This window comes from Melozone crissalis, unplaced genomic scaffold (genome assembly GCF_028551555.1).
Source record: "Melozone crissalis strain CALT ecotype California unplaced genomic scaffold, PUWL_Pcris_2 ptg000017l_1, whole genome shotgun sequence".
Classification (NCBI taxonomy): domain Eukaryota; kingdom Metazoa; phylum Chordata; class Aves; order Passeriformes; family Passerellidae; genus Melozone; species Melozone crissalis.
In genome coordinates, this window is record NW_026535795.1 from 8,111,057 (window position 1) to 8,124,916 (window position 13,860).

The 13,860-nt window shown below is 55.1% G+C and overlaps 1 protein-coding gene across 1 annotated transcript in view; it reads right to left on the reverse strand.

Annotated features, from left to right (window-relative positions):
* Positions 1–552: 552 nt before the first annotated feature.
* CDH22 (cadherin 22) overlaps positions 553–13,860 on the reverse strand; it is a 77,275-nt gene continuing 63,967 nt past the window's right edge. Inside the window, exons 9-12 of the mRNA XM_054274428.1 lie at positions 10,989–11,110; positions 10,598–10,715; positions 3,129–3,380; positions 553–1,792 (exon numbers count right to left, since the gene is read on the reverse strand). Coding sequence (XP_054130403.1) covers positions 1,254–1,792; positions 3,129–3,380; positions 10,598–10,715; positions 10,989–11,110 — 1,031 coding nt within the window. The 3' untranslated portion in view covers positions 553–1,253. The remainder of the gene's footprint in view (positions 1,793–3,128; positions 3,381–10,597; positions 10,716–10,988; positions 11,111–13,860) is intronic.

The window sequence follows — 13,860 nt, forward strand, 5'->3', positions numbered from 1 at the left end:
CCTCCCAAGCCCAGGAATTACATGCAAAAGCAGTCCTGCTGGCAGCTCATGCTGGTTTGCTGCAGGACACTGTGCAGGGCTGGGGACACCCTGGGCATCCCGAGGTGTCACAGATGTGCTGCCCAATCTGCAGCCAGCTCGGCCCCAGAGCTGTGCCAGCAGGTTCTGGCCTCACACACATCTCCTGGGATGGCTGTTCTGTTGCTGATGGTGATGCTCTGCTGTCAGCAGGGTGCAAGCAGGAATTATTCTCCCCAGCCAGGGGCCAGGGCTCTCCTGCACCCTGCAGCAAGGTCCTCCATGGAATGCAGCTCTCCCCCAGCCACTGTGGGCCAGGGAGCACTGACATCCTGCCTGCTGCCCTGTGCAGCTCACTCCATTTGGTGACAGCCAGTGCCTGCTGGGAGCCCTGCAAACCCCAGGTCCTGTGTGAGGGGCTGGCAGAGCCCACCTGGGGGTGGTGCTCTGATGGCACTGCCCAGCACCACAGCTGCTGTGTGGCCCAGGACACAACATCGTGCCTCGGTGACAGGTGGGATATCCCTGGTGTGCCACTGGGGCTGTGGGGCACACCAGCACTTCACAGACAAAGTCTGCTGTGCGGGGAGTGTTGGGGATCCCCTTCACATCACCAGACAGAGGTGAAGGGATTGGCAGCACGGAAGGGAAAGCTGTGAGCAGCCGTTCTGCAGGGTGTGATCCCAGCGTGGCATCCTCCCTCCAGCACCGTGCCCGCAGCCGGGGCTGCTGAGAGCCCCACGGGGAGCAGCGAGAAGGAAGACTTCAAAAAGCAAGTAAACTTAGGAGGGGAAAACCTGAACAGAAGTTAAAAGCTTGTTTCCCTCAGCAAGGAAAGCTCTTAAAGAAATCAAAGCTCTTTAAATGCTCCGACTCAAGTGACAAAAACAATTTAGACAACAAAAGGCTCCCGGTTCGCTCTTCCTCTCCTGGATGGGGATCGCCGAACAGATCTATTTAAATGATAATTTGTGGGGGAGAAACCCTCTCCAAACCCTCTTGAATTAGATCTTCTCCTTCTTAAGTCAATGCGCAGTGCTTTAATGGAGACTGGCTTTGAGGACGCCCCGGCGGCTCCTCCGGGCTCCCCACCCGAGCCGCACAGGAGCAGTCCCCGGTGCAGCCTCTGGCCAGCAGCCGTGCAGTCCGGCCCAGGGGCACAGGATGCCCTGTGGCAGCTCTCGGGCAGCGGTCCCAGCCCAGGGGGTGGCCGGGGCCAGGGGCCGCAGGGGCAGCTAGGACTCCTCGCTGTCCTCGCCGCCCCGGCGCCCCGCGTACAGCGCGGCCAGCTGCCGGAACCGCGGCCCCCAGCCCCCCAGGTAGGAGAAGTCCTGCTCCGAGCCGCTGGACCAGGTGTTGATGGAGCTCAGCGAGGGCACTGGCGAGTCCGAGCCCTCGAAGGCATAGGTCTGGAACGAGTCATAGGGCGGCACAGAGAGGTCCTCGTCCGCCTGCTCCACCTTCCTGCAGATGTAGTCTCTGAACACAGAGAAGTCCAGGTCTGGGCTCTGCACCCACTGCGGGAGGGCGTGCAGCTCCGAGGATGGGTTTCTGCCTGGGCCCCCCTCTCCTGGGCCCCCGCCTCCATCACCAGCTTTGATCTCGCTGAAGTCGTAGAGGCTGCGCAGTGCTGACATGTCATAGGCCTCCGTGTCCTGCTCACCACCTCCTTCATCGTTGTATTTGATGACATTGTCCCTCATGTCCTCGTCCTCCTCAGAGGTCAGGTGGCTTTTGTGGTGCCGCTTCAGCGTGAGGATCAGAAGGACCAGCACTGGGGAAGGAACAGACAGTCAGAGGGGCGCAGAGTCTCAGGGATGCTGTGCTCCTGCAGGGTGAGGACAACCCTGCTCGGTGGCAGGGGTGGAGGCACAGCACCCCCAGCACAGGGAGCCCTGCCAGGATGTCAGAGGGTTCCCAGTATCCAGGCTCATCAAGCAGCAGCCCTGCTGTGTACTGGCTTGGAGACAGCTTTGCCCAGGCTCCAGGGCAGACTGGGAGCCTCCCTCACCATGCAGCGTGACCACCGAGACAGGAGGGAGAGATGGATAAACACACAGCTGAACAGAAATTGATGGGGTCTACAGAAGGTGAGCAGGAAAAGGGGGTGCATGATTCACAGCAGCAGCTAAATGCTGGTGGGTGAATGTGGAGCAGATGGCACAGAGCCTGAGCAGCGAGCCGCAGCTGTGTCCTGGATCATCATCCATTCAGCCCATCACCTTTAAAGCACCAATGTGCACTTTATTTGTCTGGGCAATTAGGCAGAAATTTGTTTGCACTGCGTTGGAAAATGAAACCAGTCTAAAGTGCACCCTGTGGGAAAGGGTTTTCTGAACGGAGATGCAGCAGGAGACAGGGAGTGGAGACACGCCAAGGAGAGGAAACCTCACCAAACAATGTGCTGCCTCCCACAGGTGCCTGGACAAGCCCTGGAGCCGGCCAGGAGCCAGCTCTGGGGCCAGAGAGGGCTTTCAGCAGCTGCATCCATCAACTGTCCTGTGCTAAACCTGAGGGCACTGCAACACCCCTCATTCAGAGCCCCTTCCCACATGCACACACTCCCCATGCCAGCAAAGCTTGTGCCAGTGTGCCAGTGTCAGGCAGCAGCATTCCCAGGGTACAGGTTCTGACCTAGGCAGCACTCTGGTTTGACCACAGCCCAGCTCTGATCCTGCCCACACACTCACACATGCTCTAACACTGACCTTTTCAGGTAAGAGCAGACCTGTGTGCCCCACACCACAAGCTGGGCTCACACAGCCCCATCTGCTGTGAGACGCCTGCGGTGGGCACAGCAGGGCAGCTGCCAAGCAGCTCTTGGCTCCTGCCTGTCCAGGCAGGGAGTGAGCCAGCAGCTCTCCAGGCTCTGCTGGGCAGCATCACACCTGCCTGGCACAGGGAACTCTGCCCTGGCTGCCTTGTGGAGCCCAGCACCATGAGCTGTGACAAACATGGGAGCGCAGGGGCTGAGGTTCATGTCCCCATGCTGCAGCTCCCAGGGAGGAGACAGATGCACAGAAGCACTGTGCCCACATTCATTGATGCTGAGGGAGTGGAGCAGGGCCAGGCCAGGCCAGGGAGGGCTCAGGGGACAGGCAGGCACTCACCAACCAGGATGAGGACGCAGACCAGCAGCGCGATGAGGGCGCCGGGGCTCAGCGTGGCTGACACCACGTAGGCCGTGCTGTTGCAGGACTGGATGGCCCCGGTGCTGTCACAGCCACACACACGGATGGTCAGGGTCCCTGTGCTGCTCAGGGCTGGGGGGCCACTGTCCACCACCAGGATGGGCAGCAGGTACACGTCCTGCTCCTGGCGGTTGAAGCCCACTCTCTGTGTGTGCACCGCTGCCGTGTTGTCTGCAGGGAACAAGGAAAACCTCAGCAAAGTCACCCCCACATCATCACAGCCTGCAGGACCTGCCAGGGGCTCCTCCATGCTCTGGGTGAACAGCAGCTATTCCTACACCACCCCCAGCAGTTATCCTGAGAGAGCCTGGGGCCTCCTCCTCCTCCATCACATGGATCCAGCTCTTGGCTCCCTGGAGCTGCAGCCCCCTTCTAGCCTGAGTGTCTGAACATGGCCAGCTCCACTCCAGCACATTCCCCTTTGCCAGCAGCACCTCAGGGCCAGCCTGGCATCTCCTTTGTCACCACACCTGGCAGTGAGCCTGGCACAGGAGCAGCAGCACATGAGTCTGAACCACGCTGACAAACAACGCAGGTGGCACAGAGAGAGGGGAAAAACTTCCAAAAGACCCTCTGAGAGTGGCACAGAGTCAGGATAAAAATCAACTGCTGACATGTACACACGAACAGACAGGGTCTGCAGGTGGCACTGAGACTGCAAGAGCAGACACTGCTTCTTCCAAAGCCAAAAGCCATGAGTGAATGGTCCTGCCTCAGCCGGAGGGCCTGATACCCCTGTAATCCCTCTGTAACTCCTGAAGGAGTAGGCAGAGCTTCTTCCAAGCCTCCCAGCCAAGTCAGGCATCCTCCTCCCCATCTGCTTACACCCTGCTGCTTGAGGGGCTCAGCTGGCACAGCACAGCTCGTTAAGATCCCATTAACACAGCCACTTCAGGGGCCCTCCAGGGCCCTGGAGCCAGCCATGAACCCAAGGAGCAGCTGCTGCCCACCAGGAGCAGGGGCAGGCACTGACACTGGGACTGGCTCCCTGCTCAGGGGTGCTGCAGGCTGCCAGCCAGCAGCAGCATGGGCAGGATGGGGCTGAACAGCAGGTGACAATTGGAGCCAGGTGTCACAAGCCACTGCCGGCTGTCTGCAGCCTTTATCTAATAAACCATGGATTGCCCACTCACAGCAAGGTGCTGCTGTCTACAGACTCTGCTCATCAGAGCTGATTTATGCCAGACCATCCCCTTTCTCTATGAATCAGCCCTTCCATTGGAAAAGACATGTACGGTAACTCTGGCCCTTGGGCTGCTGCCACCACGGAAATTGCTGTATGGATTGGGGGCTGCACGAGAGCACCAGGGCATGGTGGGGACAGGAGGTGAGCCAGGATGGAAAATCTGCTGGTCAGCCAGGAAGCAGATCCCAAAGGACGTGTGTGGCAGCCAGGGCACTGCAGAGCACAGATTCCTGTCCTATGGGATGCCTGCCACTGTGGCTGAGGCTCCTGGGGCAGTGTGTGGCAGCAGCACCATGGCAATGGGCACAGGTGGCAGCAGGAACAGGGGAGCACTGGCACCTGGGGGCAAGGAGGCTGGACCAAGTGTGGTGGCAGCAACACCTCAGAGCTGCCTGTGGCCTGCTAAAGATGAGCTATGAAAAAAAAATATTGTTATGCTAATCGTTTGCACAAAGGTAATGAGATCTCATTTGGCGCTGGTCCCCCCTCCTTGCTGCAGTGTAGCAGGGGGATATAAATAATGTTAATGGCACTGTCTCAGCAAGAGACCAGGACTAACTCCTGGCTAGTCCAGCTAAAAGTGAGCCTCAGACACCTGGATGGAGTGGGGATAAAACCACAATGTGGTGGTGTTCACAGGGGTCTTAGGATGAGGGAAGAGATGAGGATCTGTCTCCATGTTTCAGAAGGCTGATTTATTAATTTATGATATATATTACATTAAAACTATACTAAAAGAATAGAAGAAAGGGTTCTTCAGAAGGCTAGCTAAGAACAGAATAGGAAAGAATCATAACAAAGGCTTGTGTCTCGGGCTCTTTGTCCGAGCCAGCTGGGCTGTGATTGGCCATTAACTACAAACTACCAACATGGACCAATCAAAGATCTACCTGTTGCATTCCACAGCAGCAGATAATCAATGTTTACATTTTGTTCCTGAGGCCTCTCAGCTTCCCAGGAGGAAAAACCTTAAAGAAAAGATTTTTCATAAAAGATGTCTACGACACCACATGACAAAAAGGACAGACCAAAATGCTGTAAGAGGGTAAGGCTCTGGCCACAGCCCAGGAAGGTCACCTTTGCTGTCACTGTCACACCAGCCAGGTCACCAGCCTGGGGCTGGGGTCAGATCCTGGCTCAGAGGATCCCTGAGCACACAGCCCTGCACCTCCACTCCATCAGCCCAGCCCTCACACAGGGCTGCTGGAACACAGGGCTTGGAACTCCCCCAGCTGCTCCTCAGCACTGTGCAAACGCAGGGGTAGCACCAAACCTCTCTGGAAATGCAGCAGGAGTCTGGCAACTCCCTTCTGTTTACAGGCAGCTCCAGCTCCTGCGAGGGACCTGCGACAAGGCATGCTGTATTTTTAGAAACAGTCTCTAGAAACCAAGGGGAGCTGCACATGCAAGTGGCAGAGGGGCAGGCACCAACCTCAGCTCAGCCCAGACAGTTTAGGCAGTCTGGCACCACTGAAAAAGAAATATTGCCACCCACCAAGTCAAAATAAAGAACGTGGTGGTTAAATTTAACAGCAGCATGACAGACAGGTCTGCTCAGAGAAACCTCGCCTCAGGAAGGGGCTGAGGGTTTGCCCTGTGACCCAAAATTGAGGCAAGGGAGCCACAAAAATCACAGCTACAAATGCTACTTAAAACATCATGAAACTATATTTTATCTCCTGAACAGGGTGGCAGGCGCCCTTCATCCCAGGAGGGAGATGCACAGGGATTTCAAATGTACAGCAATGAAACTGCTCACCAAGGCTTGACAGCCAGAGCCCAGCCTGGCAGGGACCACCTGTCTCTGGCATTGAAATGGCTCCACCACCTGCCCACCACCCCCATGAACTCCTCTCTGCTGGGTGTTTGCACCCCTGTCACTCACAAACTACAGTGTTCCCTTCTGAGATACTCCAAAAAAAGGTGCTCTGCCATAGGATTGTAGTCCTTTTGATCACAAATCTGGGAAAATTTTGCCCACATCTTGGAATGTATATCCTGGAAAATGCATCCAAGGCAATCTCCTACAAAACAACTGTCATTTCTCTTGGTGCAGTTGTTTCTTTACATGTGGCTGACCCACAGCAGCTGCTTGGGGATGTGCCTTGGTGCAGATTTGTTTGCACTGGCACAGCCCAGGCAGCCCTGGCCCCGCAGCCCTCGTGTCTGCTCCTCTGCAGCAGTTTCCTGCCAAATCCATTTCTGGGGTGATGAGCTGAGGAGCAGCAGTGCTTCTCAGGAGCAGCACTGCAATGTGAGCAGACGTTAATCCACAGCTCTCCTGAACAGACGACTCTGGGTCTCCACACTTGGTTTCCTGCCCAGTCCCCACAAAGCTGCACCTTCTGCTGAGCCTGTGCTGAGTGTCCTCTGATGCCCCAGTCCAAACCTTTTACTATCACTGCCTTCCTGCTGCACAAATTGACATTTTCTTCGTAGGATTCCTGCCACCCTCTCTCTGATCACGCAGTGACATTATCCTGTGTTACATCACATCACCTTGTGAGACAGGGCAGGAGATGGCCCTCTGTCCACCTGAGGAGCAGGGCACTGGGCAGGGCAGGAACTGACATGAGCTGAACACACAGGGACTCATCAACACGGCCCTAAGAGGGAACTTTGGAAAGGCAATATACTCTGGTGGTAGCTTAATGTCACTAGGAATAATAAAATAATTAAGTCTCCCAGACTCCCTCTCCAAAGAGGCTCTTGGCAGCCTTGAAGATAGAACTAATAAATCCTTCTCATAACTCAATCTCAAACAGGGCTAGCAGAGCAGGAGGGATTTTGATGTTCCTTCCCTCTCCCACACTCACGGGGCCCTGTGAGCACCTGTGTTCCCCCTCTCTGCTGCCCCAGAGCCTGGGAGCAGCAGCTCTGGGGAGGAGCACCCGGCTGTGCCTGCGGCACACTGCTGCCAGAGCTGCCCCAGGGAGCACACCTCCTCCAGCCCCAGCTGGTGGAAGAAACATCCTGGTTTTCCCTTCTGCCTCTTCCTTCTCTCGAGTTCTCAGGGTATCAGGCCACACACAGCACCACTGCTGCTCCTTCTCTGTTTGCTCAGCCCCGAGGAGGTTTGATGCTCTTTTACACACACACACCCCAAGCCTGCCCCAGCCAAACGAGCATCTGCGCTGCTGGTGCTGAGAGGGGCATCCCTCCGGGGCTGCAGGAGGCTTCCTCTATCCTCAGGCAATCCACAAATCCTAACATTTTGCTTTTGATTGTTAGGATTTTCAGATCTTCTATCACCCATTACATGCTCTTAATGAGACCTGCAGAGAGTTCAGACATCTGCTTGCCGAGCCCTTGAGCCCTGGAGTCAGTAGCTCCATGTGTCACTCCACATTACCTAGCACTCCTTCCAGGTTGCTGGGCTTGCCTGCTTTCTACCATCCCTTCCAACACAATTAGCATTTCTTGGAGAACATGATTTCAGGCTTTAATTGCCTTTGATCCCACTGTAATCAATTTTCTCAGGGCAGAAAGGCCCAGCAAAAGGCGAGTTAGGAAACAGAGGATGGTGAATGCCTTTGGAATGGCACCAGGTGGATCTGAACCTGGTCAGCTTCTCTAATTCCATCTCTCCCTTTAGTCACTCCATATGAGGGGCATCTTCTTCCTGGATGCTTGCTGTTGTTACCACAGGTGACATTTACTCTTTGTCTGGTGAATCAGGGAGTGTGTGAGAGCTCCCTCAGACAGAGCAGAAGCAGGGAAAGAGAGGCACCAACAGGCCATGGTGCTGTTTCCAAACACCCAACTTGCCAATCACCTGTAACTCAGCTATGTGGCTGCAGGGACACCCTTGGTTTTTGCATCTCCAGCCCTGAGCCAGCACAGCTCTGTGTGCCACACCCAGGACATCTGGAGGGAACCCCAAAAGTGCTGTCCCCACCCTGAGAACAAATCACTCCCCGAGGTGGCTTTCTGGTGCCACAAAGGAGCCAAGTGAAGTGGGTGCAAAGCAAAAGAGAGGATTTAAGCAAGAGCTTAGAGAATCCATCTGTGCTGACATCCATCAGTGTCACTCCTTGGCTGCAAAAGCAATATTTATAAATCACGTTTCAAAACTGGCTACAAATTTGTACAAAGAAACAGATGGGCTGGTGGTAGCAGTTTGTCACCACTGATATTTGCAAGGGGGAGTAGAGACAAGTGCATGGTGGAGAGGGGTGAATGCAGGAGAGGGAGGCAATGGGGGAACACAGGGGAGGATGCAGCAAGGTCACCTACGAGAGCAGGGGCAAAGGTGAGTGCACCCAGGGCAGCTGATGGAGTGGAGAAGGGGCAGAAATCAAAGGGAGGGAGATGGCACCAAGGCCTCTGTTAGAAATGAGGGGTGCCTCCATCTGCCACAGGCAGCCACCTCCTCTTGCTGTGGAAGACAGCACTGCTCAGCAACTGGGAGGGTCTCCAAACACTCTGGGAATAACCCTGCAGCAACAACATTTGTTTTCCCAAGAGCAGGAGGCGGGAGGTGATGCCAGCTTTTACTCATTTTATGCAGTGTTACACCACACAAAAAGCTCCAGGGATCATTTAGCACAATGAGTTACCCCGTGCCACGAGAGCCTCATCCCACTCAAGAGAGCAGCAGCTCTGGAGGAGATGGTGGCACACGTGTCCTGCATCTCCTGCAAGGGCAGCTCTTGGGCACTGCTGTGGACACCCACACAGAGCCAGGGAGCCCCTGCCAAGCCCCACACACCCCCAGCCAGTTCCCTGGCAGATGAGCAAACAGCAGTGGTGGCTCTGGGGTGGCAGCCTGGCCATGCAGACACCCTGGCCCAGAGCTCAGAGCATCATGAGGGGCTGGGCAGGGATGGACACCGAGTGCAGCTCAGCCTGTTCAAGCACATTTTCATAAGGTTTTCCAAAGAAAGTGAGGGAAGTTAATCGCTGGGTGTGGGGCAAAATCTGGCTGAGGATTAAAGCCTGTTTACATGATAAGAAGGAAAGGTCTTCTGAACAGCTGCCCTTGAGCAGAGGGGGAGGGACTCAGGTCAGGGACAGCTGTGCTGCTCAGGACACAAAGCAATACCCAGCTGTGCTACCATCACATCTGAAGCTTTTCCATTTTGACTATCCCTAATAATGCTGAACCAAACTGAGCAAGCAGGATCTTACGTCAGCAGAAGGCTCCTGTGATAAGCTCAGAACAAACTAAACCAGGCTTTTGGCAGATAAAGCTGCAAAAGCAGACAAAGAGAATGATTTTAAAAGAAAACCCAACCAAAACCAAAGAAGAATTTCAATGTGATCTGCTGGCCCCTGTGACAAGCACATGAGGCTGGAGAGGGTCCCAGTATCTGCAGGGGACTCTGCTGTACCCACTGCTACAATCAGCACCTAAATTCCCCCTTAAACACCAACCAAAAATAGGAAGCATCCTGATAACTACTTTTCTGGATTGTTACTGTCCACACAAATGCAGCCTGCAAAGTCCAACAGCTGCCAGGCCCAGCCAGCAGAACCTGCATGGCACCCCATCACTCACAGCAGCATTGAGTCACCCAGGATGAGCTACTGAGCTCAGGGATGCAGAGAACCCCAGAGCTGCCCAGAAGAACAGGCTCTGCCTGGCTGCCTGTCCCAAAGGAGAGGATGAGCCCCAGGAAACAGAGGAACTGCACCCAGAGCCACCACCTGACAGGGAATCAGGCTCTGCAGGCTGTGTCCCAGAGAACCCACTGTGGCTGTGGGCTGCCCACAGCATGGCTCCAGTGCCTCCCAGGGCTCTGGAGCTGCTCCCATTTGTCAGGGGCACAGGGCTGGCCACCCACATGGCAGCCCCAAGATGACCCCAGCTCCAGGATTTACCTTGGAGAGGAATAAATCATAACGCTCAAAATGGGAGCGTGTTCTTCTATAAATCCACATCATCTCCTTGCCTGCAGGCAGGTTGGAGATTTCCCATCAAGAAAGGGACTGAGAGCCCTGGAAATACCAAAGGCTTAACCAGACAGCATGAGAGGAGCTTTGTAGCTGCTTGCAGCAAGGAATAAAGCTGGCAGAGCCTCCTTGAGGAAATCCAAGCTGTTAGCTGATCAGTCCCACCATTTCAGGTTGACAAGAAGCTCTGCAACATGCCCAAAGCACCCAGAGCTGGCACAGAGAGACCATAACCCAGCTCCCTGTCCATGGCCAGAGGTGCTGCTCAGCCTGAAGGATGCTGGGCCAAGGGAACAGCAGGACTCACCCTGGATATCCAGCAGAGAGAAGTGGTGGTTGTTGGTGGCTTCAGGCGCCAGGGTGAAGTAGAAGCGGTGCCCGCTCTGAGGCTCGTCCCGGTCCACAACGCTGATGGTCTGGATCAGCTGTGGGGGGAGGGCACAGGTGAGCACCAGAGCTGCTCCCACAGCCTCTCCCAGGGCCCCACTGCAGGGTCCAGGCAGCAGCATCACCAGCTGCAGCCAGGGAGGGACGAGCCTTCAGCCCTGCCAATGGGCTCAGTGGGAGCAGCAGAGTGACTCACCCTGGCACAGGGGCTGCACACCAAGGCTCTAGGGCAGGGGGGACAGATGGGCAAGCTGGCATTAGTCCAGAGTGCTGTCTGCAGCCCTAGACCAGGGCTGGGGGACTCTCACTACCTGGCCTGGCTTGGCATCCTCACACACAGCAGCTTCATAGGGGGTTGCAAGCTCAGGTGGATTGTCATTGACGTCCAGGATTCGGATACGGAGAGAGGCCCTCGACACCTGGGAGTGGTTGTCTGAAACAGAGAGAGAAGCAGAGTTTCAGGACAAAGGGACAACTGCTGCTATCAAAGAGCAAACCCCCTCATCCCCATCTGTCCAGAGCCCATCGTGGGCTGCCAGCACTGCACCTCTGCCTACCTGTGCACAGACTGTCTGCAGGACAGCAGCACCTGCAGAGCATGCTTCAGCCCCGCTGCACCCTGCAAGGGAAGCCCAGCCACTGGGCTGTGTGCCAAGGAGCCCTGAAGCACCACCTGATCCACCCCTGGAAAATTGGAGCAGCCCAGAGCTAGTCCCAGCCATAAGAGTCAGGATCTGTGCTGCAGCAAAACAGCACCAAGATGGGACAGAAAACTGGGATGTGAGATCCCCCTTTGACCCGGATCCTGATCCATATGTGCTCAGGACTGGCAGCAACATCCAAGGGCCAAGCAAATGGAGCTGGGATGTGAAACAGCTGCACCAGCTAAAGGCACAGGTTGGTGGTGAGATCTGTCTGTCCAGCTCTGCTGTGCCCAGGTGACCCAGGGTCAAATGTGCCCCACTGAGGCACGAGGCTCTTGCCCAGGGACACAATCCTCTAATGCTGACACTGGGGTTTTGTTAAACACATCATCCACCAGCTGGCATGAGGGGGGCACGCAGTAAGGCTGAGGGCAGCCCTGTCACCCTGGCACTCACCAGCCCAGCCCCACACAGGCAGTGGTCCCGGGGACCCCCTCCCTTGGGGCTCACTCTGCACGTGGGATGGGGCAGCATTTACACCTCCACTCACTGCAGCATCACTGAGCTGCACACACACTGCCGAGGGACACCGAGCCCGTGGCACAGGATTATAAATCACTCTGGAGGGCCTGATGTTTGCTGAAGCACCTCATATATCTCCAGAAATGAGAACTCCCTCTTACTCCATCTCCTTTGTTTTACCCAGAGGCTGCACCTGTGACAGAACTAATGCTTCTCTCCACGCTCAGGCAGGAGTTCTGCTGCCTGTTTGTCTATAACATTAATAGTGGCCCCAACTGATCAGGTGGGGGAGGACCCCGGGGAGAGGAGATTTAGTGCTGCTCCATAATTAGCCAGGAATGTAAGCCCCCTCCCCAGAGCTGCCTTCACCCGGTTCTCACGTTATCACTCCCTCTCACCCAGACCAGCTGCTCTGGTGATTAGATAGTTGTTTTTGGGGGAGGGAGGCTGAAGTCGTGACTAAAAGCCTAGAACTATGTGTTATTTTAAAAGGCATATTGGTGCAGTGAAATTGCTTGCAGGAAGAGAGAAAGGGGGAGGCAGCAGGGTGAGAAGGGAGCCCAGGGAGGCGGCGGGGTGTGTGCTTGATGCCCACAAATGAGCAGGAAGAAAAAGGGTTCAGTTCCTGCAAGAAGGAGGATGACAGCGTTTCATCACCCCCTCCTCAACCCACAGGGAAGACGGATAACCATCCCTGCTGCTCAGCTCTGGAGCAGGCTGAGATTGCTGAAAGATGAGAAAAGGCAGGAGAGGAGAGGAGAGGAGAGGAGAGGAGAGGAGAGGAGAGGAGAGGAGAGGAGAGGAGAGGAGAGGAGAATCCAGGACCTCAGCTCTTCCCCTTCCTAACTGTGACCCAGAGGAGGAGCTGCTCCCTTAGTGCCCCACAGTGTGGGAGCCAGCTGAGAGCAGGAGCCCATCCCAGCGCTGCCGAACCCAGGAGCTGTTGGGACGGTGCGTGCCAGCTCTGGACATCCAGGTGCTTTCTTCTCTTCGAGTCCACCTCCCCCAGCCCCTGAGGAGGATGTGAGCAGCGTGTTCAGAGCCAGGCAGCAGCACAGGGGTCACATCCCTGCCCGGGCACAGAGCTGGGCACCTGCACCCTCCCCTCCCCAGCCAGGGCTCACGTCCTGCTTCCCTGGGCACAGCTCTGAGACAGTGACCTTTCCAAATGCACCCTGTCATACAGAAACTGTCCTTCTGCCCTTCCAAAACTGCTGAAGCCTGAGGCTTGTGCTCACTCCCGGCTCAGTGACGGGGTCAGAATTTGACGTGTCCAGGAACATCGAGGTTAGAAAGGCAACTGCTGCACTCCTGTCTACCTTTCCAGTGAGGCACATATCAGCTTCTTTGTATTTTGGCTGTACAATGTATATTTGAAGGTTTCTCAATGCTTTATCACCTTCCCTCATCCTTTGAGCCAGTACCTGGATTTACAGGTGGAAAAAATAAAAAATGGTTGGATGTATTTGAAAGAAGCTATCTTCAAAACATCTGAAATAAGTCTTTCATAACAGTGGCATAAACTGATATTATGATGGTCAGAAGTGTGATTGAGATTGTTGGAGCTCATCTGTGATGAAAGGTACAAAGAACTCAACTAACAGGGGATTTACATCTGCGAGGTCAGAAACTCTGGCAGTGCTGTGTGCATGCACCCAAAATGCCAAAATGCTCAGCAGGCAGGTCCCAGGGACAGAAAGAGAAGCAGACAGGGTGGATGAGGCTGTGGTGTGGCTGCTGCAGGCACCTGCCCTCGAAGGGCTCACCTGGCCCGTGACAGAGATGAGGGCAGCACGTGCTGGCTGGGGGCAACCGGAAGGGAAAAGAACCAACTTCCATTGCAGTCTCTCTCCTCGGTATTCCAGCTCAGCTGACTGACATGCAAATTAGTTTAATTATTTCTTCTTCTAAAATAAATTATATTTTGCAGTGGCTGCAATATGTTGTGTCAGGCAAAATTACATTCAATATTTTTAAACTAATTGATGTCAGCCTTGAGAAAACCTGATTGACAGCA